The 23,439-nt window shown below is 36.0% G+C and overlaps 1 protein-coding gene across 1 annotated transcript; it reads right to left on the bottom strand.

Annotated features, from left to right (window-relative positions):
• Positions 1 to 21,271: 21,271 nt before the first annotated feature.
• On the bottom strand, positions 21,272 to 23,218 carry LOC128235483 (uncharacterized). The gene has a single exon (XM_052950299.1). It carries the CDS (start codon positions 23,216 to 23,218, stop codon positions 21,272 to 21,274), a length of 1,947 nt encoding a protein of 648 aa, XP_052806259.1.
• Positions 23,219 to 23,439: the final 221 nt, after the last annotated feature.

The following is a 23,439-nucleotide window of genomic DNA, read 5'->3' as shown; positions in this document are numbered from 1 at the left end:
CATTTGAAGAAATCTTGTTCTTCCTTTATTCCAGTGCTAGATGGAACGTCACAATAAGCACCCAGGCACTCGCAGTCTGCCTCATCAACTGGAAAATTGTAGTCCAAAATTTCCTGTCCGGAAAAGATAGATGGATAGCATTAAAGATTACTAGCATTAAAATAAGATAAACACCTGTAAATATCTTTCTCAACACATTTCTCGTCGCATTTACGTTTACTGTGTAATAATTCCGCGCACATGACGTAATATTATTGGAGTGTTGATAGAGACATTCTTATTTTCCCTTTGAAAGTCCAAGGCATTCCCTGCACTTTCAGTTTATTTTACCCACGTATAGTCGAAACTCGTTGGCTCGATATCTCATGGCTCGATATCCTCGTTGGATCGAACCAAATTAAAAGGACCGATTTTTATTTACTCTTTGTTCATATAATTTTCGATCGGAAGGCTCGATATCTTGAGGGTCGATATTTATCCACGCTCGAAGTCGTTTTCGCGGTCCCAAACAAGAATTTCACACTTTGATTTGTTTGCTTGGGTCGATGTCATTTTCGCGGGTTCAGTTAAGAATCTCACACCTTGATTTGTTTGATTGGCTTCATTAGGCGCTAATCGATTAAAATTGCTTGACTGATATTATAATTATTATCGAATTTAAATGGTTTAACAGTTTGAATAAACATGCCATCACTTTAAGTTCTATCTCTAATTGTTATCCATCCCTAAATACTATGCATTTTGATATAAGACTTTATGTAACAAATGAAAACATAACATTCTGTAAGCAATCCCGCTTGGCTCGATATTCTCGAGGCTCGAAGTACTTTGGCCGGTCCCTAGAATATCGAGCCATCGAGTTTCGACTGTATTTCAGAAAATATGCAGTTGATGGAAATGTCAATTTGTAATGTCGCTTATTTAAGGTACTAGATATCTACGGTACTACTTGCAGGCGCAATTTTATATTGTGGCAAGTAACACATAATACGTTACGAACTCGGGGAAATTTATTTATAGTAACAATTTTTTCTTTATGAAGGGCGAACACAGAACAATTGCTGGCTGGAATTGTTGGGCAATACTAAATATAGTTCAGTTTTGACCCGTGAGCTATGACCTCTTAGACGATTCCATCCTTACAAGTTATAGATGGTTGTACAGAGTAATATACCCTTATGCAATTGTAACAAGTTATCAAATTTTGCAGGCGGTAATGTAAAAGACCAAGAAATTGACCATCTTGGGTTCAAATCCCATTATATGTGCTGTATTTATAGAACAACGAACCCCAATTCTTGTTTATTTAAATACTGACATCTGATCACATATTTTTTATCAAATTGGTTAACGTCTAAAGTCACGTCTATTCTCCAGTCCAGTCACTTTTCCTACGTAATTGCTCCATTTATTGTATGTTCGGAACATTTGCCGGGTTATTGCACACAAAATCTGTGTTTCTTTTCAGAGGAGTTTTTTTCCAGTTGTTAAGCTAATTTGACCTTTTTCTGCACTTGTGAATACAGGTATACATGTTCTACACTACAATAACAAGTGCAATATAAATAATCAAAATGTGTGTATGTCCAAGAATCCACATTTCTCATCTGACTCAGACGTGTACATTTGTTTACTGTGACAAGACCATACTTGAAATTCGCTTACCATATAATTCTGGACACAAATATAAAATGTCAGGCTTTCCACAAGGTGTTCCATCTCGTGTCTGCCTCCTAATATAATGTGTATTCCACTCTGTTCGTACTAAGTCCAATTCCTGCTGAATTTGCATAAAGCAGAATCTAACGCACCTTCTGAAAGAAGAAACAAACACGAAAAAATGTATGACTGAGAAACTATGAAATCCCTCTGGATAACTGCCCTGCTCCAAGGCGGAGACCCCAAGTGCATATCAATTACTCTTTGTTTTTGGGTAGGGGTGTCTTTGTGTATGTGTGTGCTCCTTTGTCTTTGTGTTGTCTTGCCTGTATATGTGTGTTTCAGGTCTCGGGTGGTGGTATGCCTCGTGTCTGTGATTTTCCTGTAGCTGACTGTTTTTGTTGTAGCTGACTGATGGATGTCATAATAGTGAACCAGTACTCAAAGCTTTAATGCCAGGTCTTTAAAATTTAAGAGATAAAGGAATGACGTCACCATTACGTCATATGTACTTCCGTTGTGTGGAAAATTCTCAATAAAAAAAGTTCTTATGATTGATAGACATGTTTTCACATGCTCAATTCACTGTAAATCAAAGCTATCATTATTCCTGAAACTTTTATACCTTAAGTATCTATTCTTGCTTGATTTATCATTTAGAGTAGAGATTAAAGCATAACCGCTGCCCTATAGTTAAAAGGTCATTTTGGAAGAACTGTCATGGCGGACGGTACAATTTTCAGAGTTTGTTTTTCAAGTGGAGTGATTTTTCTTAGGAATAACTTGACCCCCCCCCTTTTTTATTGGCTTAAAAGGTAATTTAAAGCTTGTACTTTAAGAATATATGTGGTTATCATAGCCTGCATTCGCTCGAAATGCCTTTAAATGTTGTCTAAAAATTATAATTTTACATTGAATTATATAGGGAATAACAATGGTGGTGTGTAACCTAAATTGGACTGGTATGAACAACTTAATCATGATGTGACGGAAAAGCTGACACCGACACCAATGCCGACGCCGTGGTAAACAGGATACCTTTCCTTATTCTTCGAATGGTTATAAGCGCAAACATTATATGTGAAAGTAGGAGAAATAAATTTACACTGTAAAACACACAAAAAATAAAAAAATATCAATGCTGCCACTTGTTATGAAATAACAGTACAAAAAAGTATCAGGGAACATATCAAATGGCAGCATAATATAATGCATATATCATGCAACTAGATTTAAGTCAATTACCTTTAGTGCAGAGGCTAGTTACCTTTTGTGCAGATATAAATTGTGTTACCTTTGGTGTCGCGGATTGTTACCTTTAGTGCAGGTTGTTACCTTTGGTGTCGCAAAAGTGTTACCTTTTGTGCAGGGTGTTACCTTTAGTGCAGGTGTTACCTTTAGGGTTGCTACAATCGTAACGTCATTGACTTTCTCCTTATGTTTACATTATGCAGACATGTATACAACATGTAAACGGCTTAGAAAGTACGTGATATATGCTTGTAGTTCAACTACGCCTTGATCATTAGATGTATAGATGTATAACTTACCTTAAAATAATATTTTGTTTAACTTCTAGGAAGGTCAGCGTTTCAGTTAATGAAAAACCGGCTGAAAAGTACTCCCTGATAGGCGAGTGCAATTCGTCTTCCATGTTTACGCATGTCCAAACGGAAGGCGAAAGTGCGATATTAAAATATCGTGTTTTCGCCTTCGCGGTCAGTAGGGCGAAAACGCGAAAACACGATACAAGACCGCGAAAACACGATGCGAAATATATCGCGTTTTCGCGCTATTAATATCGTGTTTTCGCGTTTTCGCCCTATTGACCGCGAAGGCGAAAACACAAAAACACGATGGGAGATTGAGGGCGAAAACGCGAAACCACGATATTAATAGCGCGAAAACGCGATATTTTTCGCATCGTGTTTTCGCGATCTTGTATCGTGTTTTCGCGTCAATCCATCGTGTTTTCCCGATTTCGCCCTTACGGCGACAGCGCGAAACCACGATGGCCCTAACGGAATTCCGTAGTCAGGGCTTATTATAATGCAACACGGAATGTTTTGAAGAATATATTTATGACGGTACAAGATACAATCAAGAACAGTTAAAAATGTCAGCAGAAAGCCAAATTGATTTAGCTTTTTTTTTTAACCAATCATTTGAAAATGCTGAAAACTTCAAGTTTGAAATGTCGAATGAACAACAACCACACTATGTTGCGGTACCGATTCCTGATGAAAGCCATTCCGTTAGTCAACAATCAGTTGAACAGACAAAGCGTAAGAAAAAAACAACCACTGGACGGGCCATTAAGAAACCTAAAACCGATGATATCTCAGCACATTTTACACCCGAAATCGGCAATCCAGAGTCGATGCAATCTCAACAGTTTGCTCAAGATCAACAACTGTATCAACGAATTAACGAATATTTGAAAAACAAATACAGTCCTTGAAGTCGGAGAACAATCAACTGACATCGAAAATCATAAAGATGCTAAAAGAATTGCGAGATAAACTTAAATTTTGATGCTGTCAGATTTGTAAGAAAACACCAGATACGAATCCACTAAGACTCATGGGTGAAAAATGTGGACACAAGTTTTGTTGTGGTCCGTGTGCGAGTGAATATCTGAAACAAATGCTTTCTGAAAAGGATCATATATGTATTGTTTGTAGACAGGAAAGCAAAATAGTATGTTGTAAATGATTTCCAGTTTACAATTTCAAATACGATGTGTAAATAAATTGAGTTTAACAGTTTTATGCCTTGTTATCAATATCTGTAATTTGAATGGTCTTAAGGTTCCTGTTCAAAGTACTTGTTTGTGTAAGCGCGTACATACAAAGTTGTCCCGCAGATGGAACAATATAGTGAGCTTCTAAATCTTCTGCATACTGGATAATCTGACTCTCTCTCCATTTGTTTGTTGCGTCGAAATACAGTTGATTTTCGGCTAATCGTTTAGTGACTTTAAAGTCTCGAACTGTCCGATTTATATCATACTGAAAATTCAAACGACCGTTAGCTGTTGTTTGATATAAATGACTCGCTTGCGGGGTATTATTGTGACTTAAAACGACAAAAATCTTTTCATCACCATTTTCGTTCTGAAGAGGTTGTTCTTAGTGTTGTTACCATGTTTTGAACCTTTAACCATCGTTTTTCTTTTACATTATAAACCTGAGATGTATCAACATCAACAAAGTAGCAATGCTGTTTTTGATCGAGAACAATAGTAGGTTTCTTTAGTGATTTTGATGGTTTAGATAGTGCTTTGTAATGAATAAACTGAGTGTAGTCAAACACATTCATTATATAAGCAATTTGATGGTTTTCATCTCTTAGTCCAGAGTAAAAAAAATATTGTTTTCCCCACAAACAACATTTGTTCCGCACATGACAGTTCATCTTTTAGTCGATTGTTGAGTTCTAGTGGGATCCATCTAGATTTATCAGGTTTAGGACCTGTAAAATATTTGAAACTTTTACTTTTCTTACAAAAGCTTATCACTGACAATGGAAATATGTCCTTGAAAGCAAAACGATTTTCTTGTTCACTCTCCCCTTTCAGTTTAACAGTCAAATCCTCAGTTACCAGTTTGTTTTTGATTCGATCACATTCTCTATTATTTCCCCGAGCTTAATGTGCTCTTAGGTGGGAAAAGAGATTCAATGCTGGAAAATGGCCAAAATAATTTTTGATAGCGAAAATCGCGTGTCGTCCTCATTAGCAGCTTTGTGCATAAACCGAACGCTGAGTAAAGAGTTTAGAACATCAATGATAAAATACCAAAATAAAAAGAAGACGAAGACAGCATTTAGAGAGTTTCGCGAAGCCCTGAGTTTAAAATGAAATTATCAGCTTTTATCTCGTTTAACATTAAGGCCATTTTAACCAAACGTAGTGGAAGTTGTCATCAGTATCTATTCCGATTTGTATGTTTTCTTTTGATGCTCCAAATAATAAACATGGGTTAAAACAAAAGTTTTTGTGTTTTTTCTTAAGAAGTTTATACCTTACAAAAATATAATCGTCTGTGTCTAGTTTTGAAATGTCGTACTGCCAATTATCGTTGATTAGGCTACTGTGCCAAAAGTTGAAAAATGGTGAAACTTTGAAGTGTTTATTGATCGTACTTTTAGCGGAAGAAAGGATTGAGCTTATATTTGCGTACACAGGATTAGCAATAAGCTCATTCTCCTCATTTCCCGAATAACACTCTCTATAGAAGTGGTCGCTGATGTTCTTTAGCTTGATTTGATATTCAATTACCTTTTTGTTATCTGTTGATGTCTCGCCGTTGCATAGAAAGAAATTTTCAGCACTTAAAATCAATATCAGTTTGTTCTGTTTAATGTCGCTAGCTGGATCTAGTATTGTTGGATAGAAATATACTTCTTTCAGATCTGAGCTGACACATTGTTTTACTTCTCTTTCATTAAACTGATCGATAAAGGAAAGAAACGGTATAGGGAAGCCACCGCCTTATGAATTACGGAGGGATAATTATTCTAACGAGCCATCCCTTCAAACTGGAAACATGGTCTCGGGCACTGCTCTAAGCATCTGCATGGCGGAGCCACCGCCTTATTCAGAAGTGATCGCAAATTGTAATCACCCTTGATTCATGCTGTTAGTTCCGAAACATTAATTTAAACAGAATTATATTGACAAAAGAGAGAAGGGGACTTAACCTGTGTTGCTTAAAGCCTGTCGAGTAAACGAAACGTCTTTCCTTAGTTGTCCTCGAACTTGTTACGCGAACATCAATATCTAGATATATTCTATTCGATTATGTAAGCTTATTTATACTCGCACTCAATCCTTCCCATTTGGTGAGTTAAGATTGTTAGTCAATTTAGGTTTTATGGAGCATAGTGCACAGACAGTGAAACCCTGGTTAGAGCTACCCTGGTTCTTTAACGTGCACCTGTGTATTGCACTGTTTCACGGGGCTCCAATTTATTGTCCCTCCCGGAAGACGATTAGTATTTTAGTGATGCGACGGGAAATCGAACCTGCGACCCCTTGATTTATAGTCAAGTGTGTTACCAATAGACCACGGATCCGCCACATTCTATTTGACCAACGCACGTGATTAATAAATGACCGGAAGTACATATTAACATGAGATTCGAATGTAAAAGTCGGTTACCGGGATCGCTAGGATAACTACCACTAATAGTGTAATGGTTGCATTGTATGCGATGCATGCTATTGACGTTATTTATAAATGAGTTGAATGATTATATAGATGTGGGACACATGATGTTCAGCTGTCTCCGTCCGATATAGAAGTGTTCCTTATTATGTTTGCAGATGATGTTGCTCTATTGTCGGATACAGTTATCGGTGTGCAAAGGCAGTTGAATTCCCTTTTTTATTTTGTTCTGATAATAAAATGCAAGTAAATATTAATAAGGCAAAAAATGGTATTTAAAAGAGGTGGGCAGTTATCTCGAAATGAAAAGTGGAACTATAATATGAAGCCATATAGGTCGTATCAGGGTTTACATATGTGGGGATATATTTTAGTAGTACATTGTCATTGTTTAATATGTCTGAGAGCTCTGCTCTAAAAGCTAAGAAAGCTTTACATTGCCTGCTTAAAGGCATTGATTCTTTTATCTTTTGTTAACTCTAGTGTGTTTTTTAAAATGTTTGATACAAAAATATCACCGATTATGCTATATGGTGCTGAACTTTGGGGCATGACTCCAATGAATGTTATTGAAAATATGCACGTGTATGCTTGTAAAAGGTTTTGAATATATCATTTAAAGCATGCTATGATGCGCTTTTGAGTGATCTAGGACGTTTTCTTTTACATATTCATGCTTCTAAACGACGTCTAAAATATTGGTTTAAAATTTTAAAACTTCCTCATGATAGATATGTAAAATTGTGTTATAATATGTTGAAATTGTATAATAGTTTAGGTTATGAAAACTCGGTTACTATTTTACGCATGAATTTGCATAAAAATGGTTTTGGTTATATTTGGGAAGACCAGTATATTGAAAACGAATGTGTTTTTCTTAATGAGTATGTTACTAGAAAAAGGGATCAGCATTTTCAAACATCTTCAAACATGGAGTCATAAGTGTGCAGAAAACATGAAACTTAATAATTTTTATGTGCATGTAAAATCGTGCATAAGTGTAAATAAATATGTGAACTGTATTAATGTGAACACGTTTCGAAATTGAATCGCTAATTTTAGATGCTCTTCGCACCACCTGGCTATTGAAACATATTTTGTTTATTTTGTAAAAATCTTGTAGAGTGTGGTTAAGAATATACAACAAAGCCTTTAAAATAATTTATATTTAGGCTTAAAACGGAGTTATGTTCCTTGTTGCAAGATGGTCGTTATTACTTCTTTTGGTAAAGAAGTTGTTTTTTTTTATTAAAATATCAACTTGCCCTTAACTTTTACTTGCCTAAAACTTTAACCTAATTCAATCAGGGGCCATAACTTGAATTAAAGATATGGAGTTATGTAACATCATTGGGTGATGGTCCTGAACAATTGTGTGAAGTATTAAGTCAATTGAATGAAGGGTATAGAAGTTATTAAACAATATCCTAACCTGCCCTAAAACTTTAACCTAAGTTCCATAGTCAATCAGGGGCCATAATTTGTATAAAAGATAATATGGAGTTATCTAACCTCATTATGTGATGACTCTGAACATCTGTGTGAAATATTAAGTCAATTGAATGAATGGTATTGGAGTTGTAAGTGAAAATCCCAACTTGCCCTAAAACTTTAACCTGCCCTAAAACTTTAACCTAAGTCAATCAGGGGTCATAACTTGTATTTAGGATAATATGGAGTTATGTAACCTCATTGTGTGATGGTCCTGAACAACTGTGTAAGGTATTAAGTCAATTGAACAAAGGGTATAGAAGTTATTAATAAATATTCCAACTTGCCCTAAAACTTTAACCTAAGTTCCATAGTCAATCAGGGGCCATAATCTGTGTAAAGAATAATATGGAGTTATCTAACCTCATCATGTGAAGGCCCTGAACAACTGCGTGAAGTATTAAGTCAATTGAATGTAGGGTATTGGACTTATATAAGTGAAAATCCCAACTTGCCCTAAAACTTTAACCAGACGCCGACGCTGGGGCGAGTAGTATAGCCCACCTATTCTTCGAAAAGTCGAGCTAAAAATGCATTTTAAATAGCATGTTCATTCCGTTATATCCTTGTTACAATAATACTATGTTTATCCCAAACAAATATTCTTCTTTAATAATTTATTTTCCAAATCATTTTAGTAACCTTACACATGAAGCTTATAAATTGGTTAATGTGCCATAATGTGATTTTATTATTTTGTATTTCTATAAAGTATGAATATTTAGAGTATGTACGTGCACAGGTTTAAAATAAACACTTCCGTCCGTCAGTGCGTTCATAATGTTCATACGTGGACTCGATTGCGAACAGAACATCATATTGACAGTGATTTGTTTTGTTACAGCTAAAAGTTTCTTGACATGTAGTCTTATTTTTCACGTGAACAGGTTTAGACACGTCTGCAATTTTTTCAGGGCCTTCCACAATGAAAAAGTTAGTTTGAAGGACCGAACAATAAATCCTTTTTTTTATTAAGTTTTCAGGTTCAATATTTAGCAAGCATAATACATACATCGCTGCAACATGTGTAGGAGTTGAGCAACTTACATGGTTTATGATTTTATCAGATTTTCTATAAAAAAAAGCATTTAATTGTCTTTATACAAAATTACACTGTTTTTGTATAAAAAAAAACAGCACTACCCGATCAACAATGTCTTTGTGGCATTTTGGTGATGTATGTATTTTGAGAAAGATATTTGCATTTTTGTAACCAGAAAATCATTTAAATGCACTTTTTTGTTATTTTCTTGAATGTCTTTCTTATCTGAAAAGATATCATCAAGAACCCATAAGACATTGTTGATAAGGTAGTCTGGAGCTTTTTTTCACACAAAATACATATTTATATTGTCGACAGACTTTTCTTGAACCAAAATCTGATTAAATGAGATAAAATCTTTCTTTCGTAAAATTTGCTCAACTCCTAATTACCCCCAAAACATGTTGCAAAAGAAGTTTGTTCTACTCCTGAAAAAGGCTGCTCCTCAAAAATAGGTTGAACATGAACTTTTCAAACGTTTTTAATTGTTGGCCTTCCCCACCCACTTTTACATTGTGGAAGGTCCTTAACAGAGAAGCCACGTAGCACACAATTAGTATGTTTGTTGATATTTACCAAGAATTGTATGTACGTCCGAGATTAAACCAAATATTTCACCTCGATTGTTTTTAACTTTTCAGTGAAGCACATTTAAGGGCTTTACTGAATCCTGCGTCATCATTAGACATTTTGGGTTAACGCTTATTATTTTGCACAAACTACTTCACCACCTTTACACAATTCCAATTTCAATGTCACATGAGCGTATTGTTAAACCACCAGAAAACATGTGAATGCATTTATTATTGGTGCAACACAGGTGCAGAACAGAACACAACATTTATTAATAAGAAAACGATAGATCAATGTTGTGTAGTATTGTACAAGTTGGCAATAAATTCAAAAAATATACATATAAATTAAATCGAAATTACAAAATAATTATGCCAAATAAATAAGTATTTCACCTAGGTATCGTTATATAAAACACTTAAACATATCGATTATGTACATTAAGCTACCTTGCTCCCAAGTATATATATAAGATGAATAAAAATGAAAAAGTTATGTACTGAAAAAAATGAATGATAATTTTCATAAAACGTTAATATAATCATTTAGCAGTTCTAATCATAAAAAAGATTATAATCATAATTGAAAATCCCTGTATCATGTATATGTTTGGTTTTACCAGAGTATCGGTTAGTTTCCTCTTGCAAGTATGGTTTTGGATAATAATAAGAACACTTGAAAAATGTAAAGTATTCATACAAACGTCATTGCAATTATGAAATTTGCCATAGAACACAAGCCTTTGTCATGAAGCAATCATTAGATAACTTCGGGCTGCATGTTGCTTGCATCCGGAAAACGGTTCTAACGTAGACTGCATATGGGCAAACAACATATTATAAAAAATACCTGTCAGTACATATTAGTCAAGTCCAAAGAGATATTTGAGCGCACTTGTGTTCCAGAACGTTTCATCATATATTTGTGTTTGGGGATGTCTTTAGTTTAATTACTTTCAGTGAGAGTGAACAGTTGCCATCATGCATGTTATCATGGTACATTGCTTGGCAGGCGATTTGCGTGAACACTTCTTGCGTTAGTAGGCAATGTTATGAGTTCAGTTTCATATAACGATAAAAATATTTAAGGCTGTATTTTTATTTCGTGTATGGTAATTTGTGTTGCCATGATAGCAATGTTGTGTTACAGTCTCATAATAATGTCAACAGCAAATTTTACACAGCACATTTTGCTGATATCTGGCTGGACTGGTTGGCGTTGTGCCGTAGCAGACCTGTAATTTTCGAAAGCGTTTCCTTTCAAAATTTGTTTTTGTGTTCTATGACTTTGGCGTTTACCCAGTGCCATTTAACCGGGTTTATATTAAAAAAAGTTGACTGAGCTTGTTTCTGTAGTTTTTCATATAAGTATTGTCATTGCATATATTTCATCATAAATTTGCATCAATTGTCTTGTTGATAAAGGAACCCGTCTGTGGCACTCCTATGAACAGCGTGTTCTATACAATGCATATTGTGAGGTTAAAGATTTTGGAATCCCGTGATTCACAATCTCAATCAAACTTTATAATGGCTATATAGTTTTCGCTTCCAAATGAAATCTATTCGAAAATACATTCATCTTAAACAATACAACCTACGCTAACTAATTCGTACAAGTTGATAATTTTTTTACAAACTCCCTCAGTTTATTTGTGACTCAGAGGGAAATAAAATATTATCTTAAAAGTATGACGTACCATTTGGGTCAAATGTCCTCATCTACTGATTGATATGTATAAACTAAAGGTGCACCTCTAAACATAGAGGTTTATCTCTCCTCAAGTAAGAGCAGCACCTTTTTATAAAGAAGAGCAGATCTTAATAATAAATTAGTGACGCATCTCTTTATTAAGAAGTGCAGATTCAAATGATTAGTTAGAAGTGCATCTCTTTATTAAAAAATGCAGATTTAAATAATAAATTAGAGGTGCATCTCTATTTTTAGATTAGAAGATCTAAATTATAAAATAGAGGTATATCTCTATGTTACGAGGTGCACCTCTATCTCATGAAGAGAGGTGTTGCATCTCCATGTCATAGAGTTGCATGTCTATATTTATACCTGAATCCTTAAAATGATAAAGATGCACCTCAAAATTTATTACTAAGGGATGATTCTCATTTCAACATGTACTTAAGACTGTATATAAAAGATAAAAAAAGTACTGCAGCTATTATAAGAAGTAGAAGGGTTCTTATAAGGGCACTTCTTTTCTGCTTCCATATAAATCACGCAATATTTCCAATTTAAAAAGGTTTGGAGATTTTAAAGAAATATTTTTTCCAAATAATCTCGATAAACTATTACGGAGCAATCTTATTTTAGTGAACCATTTAGAAAAAAGAAATAAGATATTTAAATCGCCTAACGCTTATTGTATTTTCATATAAAAAACAATAATGTGTTATTCTGAAATGTTTTATTATGATTGCAATAGATATTTCACAGTCAGGTGGTATTCAGGAAGTTATTACAGATACGATGTACATGCGTTTGTTGAGTGTTTTAACAAAATGATTGATTGTTTATAGTTTACAATAGGGATCGCGTTGATAGTTCCTTTTGGTAAGATAATTAATTGAAAAAAAATAGTATGATTTAAATTAAATGAAGGAACGTTTTATCAATCTCTTATGTTTTGTTGAAGGAGAAATCAATGTAATTATTATTTGCATTATTTAAGGGTCATGTTTTATCATAACTTCAAGGACTCAGAATTGTATTCCTTTGTCTGCAGATAGAGTTGGGACCCCTTATCATAGAAGTATTTGGAGTTTATCTATTCGTTTATTATTACTGTTGTTTTATTATAAAATTTCCGCAATTTAATGCATACTTTGATACGATTTACCATTTAAGTTTTTAATTTATTCGGAGTATTTGGGGAAAGAGTGTGGTTATGCACACAAACTGGTTTAAACCTGCAGTACATTTTACTTTTTACCTTATAACATAATCAGTATAAGGACACTTCTCTTCTGATTTCTCATAAATTACGCAAATTTCAAATTTAAAAAGGTTTTGAGAGTGTAAAGAAACTTCATTTTTAAAATTATCGCGATAAACTATTTTGGAGCAATCTTATTTCATTGAACCATTTCGAAAAATAAAATAAGATACTTAAATCGATTTACGCTTATTGTATTTTTATAAAATGGGACAATAAGTTTCTATTCCAAATGGTTTTATAATGACTGCAAAAGGGATAATTTGGAGAATTTGCTGAACCATTAGGCCTTTATAAGGCAGTGTTATCAAATCAAAATATCATTATTCGAAAAAGAAAGGATTCAATTAATGAAAAAATAGTAGGAACGGTTTTGCCCTAAACTCAAAGAAGCCCACGTGTTTACAGTTCATTTTTTTCTGTGCAAAGCCCGAATGAAAATAGTAATATTCGACACTATTTATTTATTTGGAACTGGGTTGCACTCACTGCTGAAGTAACCTTGCACATTTTTTTTGTTGAAAAGCAACACATTATTTGATTGATAGGATTATATAAAGGAAGCCATAGCACTTCGTTATATAATTTCAAAAGAATTACACAAAGACAGTTCAATATAGTCAAGAAATTCATAATATTCACAAAGCGGCATTAACTTGCCTCCCTTCTAACCCCTTTCCATTTCCCCTCTCAAAAACATACAAAAAAGTCAACAAGCTTTTTCGTTGCATGCTACGTCATGCTAATACATGAATTTCATATATCAGTTTTGGTTCTGCCACTAATCAACATGGTTAAAATTATGAGGTACCCGTTCTACCGATCTAAAATAAGTTTAAACAAACACTCTTCATGTACTATATTTTATTGGAAATATTTTGTCTAATAACAACACATTTCTGACATACAGATTATTCTAGCACACCGGATAGGCATTTCCGGTGACGTCAGCCGTGCTGGAAAATCCCATCTGGCATGATGAGTCACGCGCTGTGACGTTATACTTTTTATTTCTTTTATGATATACTTTAAGTAACCATAATTATGATATTTCAATAGACGAGCTTCATAAACATTAACTTTGCAAAAATATATCTTCACAACAAAACGAAATAACCCTTCGAAGATTTGATATCGAAGGAACTTATTGACGTTGACAGTGAATAAAAATTACTGCGCGTCATGACGTCAGTAAACATTATCACTCGCGCTATTTGGTTATATGTACAAAAAGAGCTTTTTTATGCAGTTTCTTCACAAACAAAATAATTAAGGTATGCTAGAAAAAAATATATATCATGTGTATCCGTTCCGGATAGAAAAATCCGACCCTCGGGCACGCTGCGTAGCCGGTAACTCGGCAAGCCTGGTTACCAGGCAACGCAGGTGCCCTCGGGTCAGATTTTTCTATCCGGAACGGGAACACATGACAGATATTATTAAAACAAAATTAGATGGAGGAAATTCTATGATTCCTTTTTTTCTAACATTGGTAATGAGGGAGATCGTGTTTTTGCTTTCAGTGAGCGCGTATGGCACGTGCAAAAATGGATCATTGAATGGAGTAAAGTGCTCTGCAGGTTGTTGCTATGACAACGACTTCCCAGGCTTTTGTAAATGTTGTGAGAGGTTGTTTCCGTTTGATTCGTTTTATAAAAATCTTATATATTGTTCAGAGGGTATTTAAAATAAACTGCGTTCTCGCTGTCAATGATAAAGAAAGTATTCTTGATTATATAGTTTTTCTGTATTAAATAGCATACCATTATAAGTCGAACTCTGAAATCCTTAATAATTGAGTGAATAACAGGAAATCAGAATTGAGGCTTCCTCCTGTTTAAACAGTTAAACTTTTTGCATGAAAGAGTTTTATTCAAAGTATTGTATAGCTATGGTGCTGGCCAAATCAAGGTATGTCGTTGCCAAGGTGACGGCCAAGTCAAGGTATTGTCATTGCCATGGTGTGGGCCAAGTCAAGGTATTGCCATAGCCATGGTGTCGGTCAAGTCGAGGTATTGTCATTGCCATGGTGTCGGCCAAATCAAGGAATTGAAACTGCCATGGTGTCGGCCATTGCCTTTGTGTCGGCCAAGTCGAGGTATTGTCATTGCCTTTGTGTCGACCAAGTCGAGGTATTGTCATTGCCATGGTGTCGGCCAAGTCAAGGTAAAACTATTGTCATTGCCATGGTGTCAGCCAAGCCGAGGTATTGTAATTTGCAATGGTGTCGGCCATGACAAGGTATTGTCATTGACATGGTGTCGACCAGGACAAGGAATTGTCATTGCCATGGTGTTGGCCAAGTCTAGGTATTGTCATTGCCATGGTGTCAGACATTGCCATGGTGTTAGCCAAGTCAAGATATTACCATTGCCATCGTGTCGGTCAAGACAAGGTATTGCCAATGCCACGGTGTCGGCAAAGTCAAGGTTTTACCATTGTCATTTTGTTGGGCAAGTAAAGGTATTGGCATTGCGATGGTGTAGGCCAAGTCAAGGTATTGGCATTGCCACGGTGTCAACCAAGTCAAGGTATTGTCATTGACATGGTGTCGGCCAAGTCAAGGAATTGTCATTGCCTAGGTGTCGGCCAGGTTTAGATAGAAGTCCAAATGAGGTATTATCATAGCCTTAGTGTTATCAACAGTGTTGTTGTGCAACATTTTTTTTCTACTTTGGCCCTAAATGAAAAAGCGTTCAAGATATTCAAATGAAACTCGGTACACATGTTGCCAGAGTTCGTTACGACTTCTACTGGGTTATCTTTAGCAATATGGGCTGTAAACGCTGGAAACACAGAATATTTGATTATAAGAACATTTATTGTCTATGAACAATGGACAGCTCGCGCCTATCAGATGGAATAATATGATTTGTGTGTGAGTGCTTAAGAACCAAAACGGGTGTTAAACGGTCACAGTGAGGGGTGATGCGATGAAATGAAGACTGACATATGAAGTTTTAGAAAAGGCATAGAAACGAAGAAATGACAGTCAGTAAAGGATTTCAGATAACTATGTTACAATCTTAACTGTGACATAATTATATTTTTTTGCATGGCGATGCTTTTACGCAGTACTGTATATGATGAAGACAAACAGGACAGTGAGATAGAAACAGTGAACTGTAACAACGTTTACTTTCATATCACTAAGAAATGCAAAAATATTAGTTTAGAGTTTTTCAAACATCAATTACGGCCCTTTCCCATTAAAGTCGATTGACCGACTGTAATGATTGTTTGCTAAATGTAAAAGCAATTAATTGATGACTTTGTATAATTTTGTTTTATAAGTTTAGAAAAATAATTGTATATCCCTTAAGAACAATAGCAATTCAAGTATATTCATGCCATTTTAAGGGACACCAAGTGTCAGATAGGACATAGATATTATTGTATTTATTTTCAGATATTATAACTTCGACCCACCTAGAACCAGGCCTGTGTTCATTGAAATAGGAAGCGGCATGGGCGGGCTTCTGGTCATTATATTCGTCTTCATTTGCTGTTGTAAATGTTGTATGAAGAAGTTAGGTAGAACACAAGGACACACCGGTGAGTATAATCCCATCCCATTGAGTCTCGTTGTGCTGTTTAATATAAACTCGCCCAACAACATTTTATTTGTTTTAACCGATTCCCGAATACATGTTAGCACATACTGGAACCTATAAAAAACAGTTTTCGGAGATTTGAGCGTCTTTTGATAGTCACTTCATTCCGAACAGTTAATACAAGATTACATTAGCACCGGTACAAATTGATGATGGTACTGTTTGAAACATGAAGGTTATTTCAGATTTTGATCACAGCATTTTGTGCCGTAGTTTATTCTATTGATAATAAGAGGAAAACTGTAAACTACAACTAATGAGTAATACTATCGACATTTGCTCATAATATTGATATAAAGCAAGTTACATAACACACAGTATGATTCGATGATTGTTTTAGTTTCTTCTCTCGCTACCGCACCAATGTACACAAAAACTCCCAAAACGACAACATAGTATATAGTTGCAACATAAGACTTACATATTATTCTTGTTTAACAGATGGTATACATAGATTGCTAACTTTGATATTGTATTATCATTTTCAGTAGACATTTAAGAGTAGAAGTCATTTAAATCAATAATAGATGAAAACCAATTCAAAAATTACTGTCCACGAATAATATCGAATTAAGGACATTTAAAAAATGCATGATATTCACAATTAATAACTGTTGAGCAAACATATCCTGTTGAACATACTCCTAGACATGAATATTTTGCCTGGTACAAGAATATAATTGTTTTGGATGAGATCAATTTAGACTCCTGTGGCATTAGTTGAAAGTACATTGTTGTAACTACTGGGACAGGCACAACCAAATAAATGCAAATACCTAACTAACTATTTTATATTTTTTGCGAATGGATTGGACACATCATCCCGTTTGAAATGCTCCATTCGTGATGTAATTTCGAGGTTTTATACATGTTTTAAACACGAATAATGGGATAAAAGCTCAATTTAGGCCTAACTACCATACAGAAAAGTAGTTGATCTACCGAATACCAACTGGTTTATTTTCAGGGTACAGTGCACAGACACTGTACCTATAACGGCGCTGAACAAAGAGTACCAAAATGTTGATTAAGGTTGATTTAACCCCTTAACCGTCCCCTCGGCGGTTGACAGTCCTTAATTCAAGATAGCAGTCCATTTGAAAATAATTGTCATTTACAGATGGTTTAATGTTGGGCGTTTATATAGAAATTGATTTAACGTAGGTATCATTACATGTGTTGATAGGTGAATTATTGCATTGATTAGTGATGTATGTTTATGATCTGAATGTTCATCTGGTAGAAATCCTGGTTTGTTTTTTTTTCTACAATTTTCAAAGTGCCTTGACTCACTGGACATTTGAATGTATGGGCGAAGTTTTGATATGATTCTCTGACGATGCTTTTCAGACCAAACGGAGACAGCGTCCGTATGTCAGCAGCCTAACCGGGCCCTGCCTCTCCACCCCCTTCAGGTCATTTCAGGCAATGTCGTTAGAAACGACATAGCGTTTCAGGATCCACCACCATATGAGGTAATATTCTAGCGAGTCATACCACCAAGTCGTTAATATGCAGTCGGTCTTTGACGCGGGAAACAGCATAGGGAAGCCACCGCCTTATGAAGTAGGGAGAGATAATTATTCTAACGAGCCATCCCTTCAAACCGGAAATATGGTTCAGAGCTCTCCCCTCAGCAACAAAATGGCGGAGCCACCGCCTTATGCAGAAGTCGTCGCAAATTATAATCACCTTTAATTGTTGTTTAAAGGTTCGAGACATGTATTAACAATGTACTTATTCCAACAAATATTGTAACGGGCAGAGTCTGAACTTTTATTGCCGAACGCCTGTTGAATAAACGACGTCTTCACTTAGTTTTCCTAGTATTGTGTACGCGAACACATTGAAAATGGTTATTGATTACCCACATCATAAACATATTTCATTCGACCAAAGCACTTGATTATAAAAGGCCGGAAATACATAGTAACATGTGATTCGAATGTAAAGGTCGGTAACCGGGATCGCTAATACATATATAACTACCACTAATAGTGTAATGGTTGCATTGTATGCGATAAATGTTATGATCAGTATCTTATGTTGATTGAGTTTAATTCAATCATTTAATAGAAATGACATATTTAAAAAAGATGCATTATAAACAGCATGTACATTACGTTATATCGATGATACACTTACACTATGATTCTCCCGAACAATATGTTTTTCTTTATTTGTCTATTAATTTGTTTTCCAAATCATATTAATGACCTTACACATGAAGCTTTTAAATTAACTAATGGTGTCATATTGTGCTGTTAATTGTTTGTATTTGTATAAATTATGTAAATTAAGAGTTCTTTAAATTATCAATTATCATTGTTGTACTACTAATGTGAAGTGGAATACTTGAAGTTCATAATGGTCTATGCGTGGACTCGAGTGCGACTGCAGAACATCATCTCGACATGAACAGTGATGTTTTTGTTACAGTTTACAGGGTTTTTTTTCCCGTGAATCGGTATAGCCACCTTTGCAATTCTTTAAGGGCCTTCCACAATGCAAACGTTAGTTTGAAGGACCAAACAATAAATGTTTCAAAACAATAGTTTTGAGGTTCAATCGTTTGCAAGCATAATACATACATCCGTTGCAACATGTGTAGGAATTGAGCAACTTGTATGGTAAATGTTGATTTTCAATCAAAAAACATTTACATTCTTACGAAAATTTCTCTATACAAAATTTAACTGTTTTGTACAAAAAAGACAGGACTGCCCGATCAACATTTGTTTGCGGCTTTGTATGAATTGCCGGTACTTTGTGAGATATATTTGCATTTTTGTAACCAGACACATTACTAACTACAACTATAACAACACTTTCTAATCTGCGTGACATCATCTTTTTTGACAAATCTCTTATTGAACATCGGATAAAATTCCAAATACCACTGTTTTTACTCATAAAAGCAATTTCTTTCGGATACCGTTCCAGCCCTGAAGCTTCAAACATTTTTTTGCAGATTTTTTACAACGTCACTTAAAAGATGTCAAATGGAGTATGTTGATCAAACATAAGGGCAAGTAATCGTAAACATTGTAACCAGCACATGTCCTTCTGCAATTACTGTTGGGAGGTATACCCAGTGGTAGATTGTTGGTTATATTGTTAACGTTAAAGATGATGATGTTCTCAGATATTTGAATATAAACAAGTTCATCTGAAATACTTGTCGCATATAACCTTAGACAAACAACATACCACGAGTGTATCCATTCAATGTACGGCCTCCACACACTTTAACCAGCCCAACTGCATTCATTCATTACATTTTGTAAAATATATGAAGCATTTTTTCCTCCTTGGTGTTAAGAAAAAATATCAATTTCTTTTATAACACGAGGTACCATTATCATTTTATGTGGCAAATTGAGTTAATAATGTGATCCTCAGAACAGAAAACAACATTTAAGATGCTTATCTAGTATATATTTACGTAAGATGACAAATAAAAGGGTTTGGGATGCAATACCAAAATAAACAACCAAGAATGCCCGATTAAACAGGTTTAAATATGAACTAGTTTGTGTTAAATCTTATTCATGACTCAGTTTAGCAGTTTATCGGTACTTAGAACAAGCTATTCGCTTTTCGGGACTTAAGATTTAATCAACATATTATGGCTCTTCCGATTGTTTGGATCACCTACTAAGAAGTAAATTTATATTGGATGCTCATTGAAATGTCGCGTACCTAGCTAAAATTAACCTTGGCATTATGCAACAGACATCAAGTTCTTTCCGATATAATGTCCCAACAGCTTTCGTGTAGTTAATTGTAATATGTATGTCTTTTGGGAATGTAATATAGCACATTTTGTAAGGAAATCACCTGAACGATTGTAAGTTATAGGTGCCAACGTCTAACATTAGTCCCGCTTGGCAGCACGGATGCTCCAATTTAAAACAGACAACTGTATTAAACAAGAGCTGTCATCGGAGAGCACGCTCGAAGATACGCCGCTTTGTCCTATCCTCCACAAATTCGTCTTCCATACCACGTTTAGTCGCCATATACCTACTCTAACTCAAGTTATTCAGTACCAAATAGCTATTCTATTTCTATTTTAGTAAGAGTGATCTTGACCTTTACCGTAAGGGCCTCAAACGCAAACCCATGAAATTTCTACAATCTCTATCTTTTTAACGAGTTCGGTCACATCAACCCTAACAAAAGTTATTCACCAACAGTTTTTTCTGCTCTTCATAAAAGTGACCATGCCCAATGGGACTAAAACGAAATCCCATGAATGGTCTCCAGAAACTGATCCTATATACTACGGTTGGTCACAATATGTCAACCCTAACTAAATTAATCAGTCTCATTTCTTTTCTTATTTAAGTAACAGTGACCTTGACCATGCACCCTTAACAATATAGGCTACTAGACCTTTAAGTAGGATATTCATAACAATATAGGCTAATGGGCTTGTCCCTTTAAGCAGGATATCGTTTAAAATATAGGCTCCTGAGCTCATCCCTCTAAACAGGACATTGTGTACAACCTAGGCCTCTGGGCTTGTCCTTTTCAGCTGGATATTGTTTACAATATATGCTTATGGGCTTTGTCAATTTAGGAAGGATATGTTTACAATATAGGCTACTGGACCTGTCCCTTTAAGCAGAATATATTTTACCATGAATGCTACTGGACCTGTCTCTTTTGGCAGGATATATTTTACCATACACGCTACTTGACCTGTCATTTTAAGCATTATATTTTGTACCAGATAGGCTACTGAACCTGTCTCCTTAGACAGGATTTATTTTACCATATAGGCTACTGGACCTGTCCCTTTAAGCAGGATATCTTTTACCATACAGGCTACTGGACCTGTCCCTTTAGGCAGGATATCTTTTACCATACAGGCTACTGGACCTGTCCCTTTAGGCAGGATATCTTTTACCATACAGGCTACTGGACCTGTCCCTTTAAGCAGGATATCTTTTACCATACAGGCTACTGGACCTGTCCCTTTAGGCAGGATATCTTTTACCATATAGGCTACTGGACCTGTCCCTTTAGGCAGGATATCTTTTACCATACAGGCTACTGGACCTGTCCCTTTAAGCAGGATATCTTTTACCATACAGGCTACTGGACCTGTCCCTTTAGGCAGGATATCTTTTACCATACAGGCTACTGGACCTGTCCCTTTAGGCAAGATATCTTTTACAATATAGGCTACTGGACCTGTCCCTTTAGGCAGGATATCTTTTACCATATAGGCTACTGGACCTGTCCCTTTAGGCAGGATATCTTTTACCATACAGGCTACTGGACCTGTCCCTTTAGGCAAGATATCTTTTACAATACAGGCTACTGGACCTGTCCCTTTAGGCAGGATATCTTTTACCATATAGGCTACTGGACCTGTCCCTTTAGGCAGGATATCTTTTACCATACAGGCTACTGGACCTGTCCCTTTAGGCAGGATATCTTTTACCATACAGGCTACTGGACCTGTCCCTTTAGGCAGGATTTCTTTTACCATACAGGCTACTGGACCTGTCCCTTTAGGCAGGATTTCTTTTACCATACAGGCTACTGGACCTGTCCCTTTAAGCAGGATATCTTTTACCATACAGGCTACTGGACCTGTCCCTTTAAGCAGGATATCTTTTACCATACAGGCTACTGGACCTGTCCCTTTAGGCAGGATATCTTTTACCATACAGGCTACTGGACCTGTCCCTTTAGGCAGGATATCTTTTACCATACAGGCTACTGGACCTGTCCCTTTAGGCAGGATTTCTTTTACCATACAGGCTACTGGACCTGTCCCTTTAGGCAGGATTTCTTTTACCATACAGGCTACTGGACCTGTCCCTTTAAGCAGGATATCTTTTACCATACAGGCTACTGGACCTGTCCCTTTAGGCAGGATATCTTTTACCATACAGGCTACTGGACCTGTCCCTTTAGGCAGGATATCTTTTACCATACAGGCTACTGGACCTGTCCCTTTAGGCAGGATTTCTTTTACCATACAGGCTACTGGACCTGTCCCTTTAGGCAGGATTTCTTTTACCATACAGGCTACTGGACCTGTCCCTTTAGGCAGGATATCTTTTACCATACAGGCTACTGGACCTGTCCTTTTAAGCAGGATATCTTTTACCATACAGGCTACTGGACCTGTCCCTTTAAGCAGGATATCTTTTACCATACAGGCTACTGGACCTGTCCCTTTAGGCAGGATATCTTTTACCATACAGGCTACTGGACCTGTCCCTTTAAGCAGGATATCTTTTACCATACAGGCTACTGGACCTGTCCCTTTAGGCAGGATTTCTTTTACCATATAGGCTACTGGACCTGTCCCTTTAGGCAGGATATCTTTTACCATACAGGCTACTGGACCTGTCCCTTTAAGCAGGATATCTTTTACCATACAGGCTACTGGACCTGTCCCTTTAGGCAGGATATCTTTTACCATACAGGCTACTGGACCTGTCCCTTTAAGCAGGATATCTTTTACCATACAGGCTACTGGACCTGTCCCTTTAGGCAGGATTTCTTTTACCATACAGGCTACTGGACCTGTCCCTTTAAGCAGGATATCTTTTACCATACAGGCTACTGGACCTGTCCCTTTAGGCAGGATATCTTTTACCATACAGGCTACTGGACCTGTCCCTTTAGGCAGGATATCTTTTACCATACAGGCTACTGGACCTGTCCCTTTAGGCAGGATATCTTTTACCATATAGGCTACTGGACCTGTCCCTTTAGGCAGGATATATTTTACCATACAGGCTACTGGACCTGTCCCTTTAGGCAGGATATATTTTACCATATAGGCTACTGGACCTGTCCCTTTAGGCAGGATTTATTTTACCATATAGGCTACTGGACCTGTCCCTTTAGGCAGGATATATTTTACCATACAGGCTACTGGACCTGTCCCTTTAGGCAGGATTTATTTTA

This window comes from Mya arenaria, chromosome 5 (assembly GCF_026914265.1).
Source record: "Mya arenaria isolate MELC-2E11 chromosome 5, ASM2691426v1".
NCBI lineage: Eukaryota > Metazoa > Mollusca > Bivalvia > Myida > Myidae > Mya > Mya arenaria.
The sequence above is the reverse complement of the archived record's forward strand: the minus strand, read 5'-3'. Positions and strand labels throughout refer to the sequence as shown.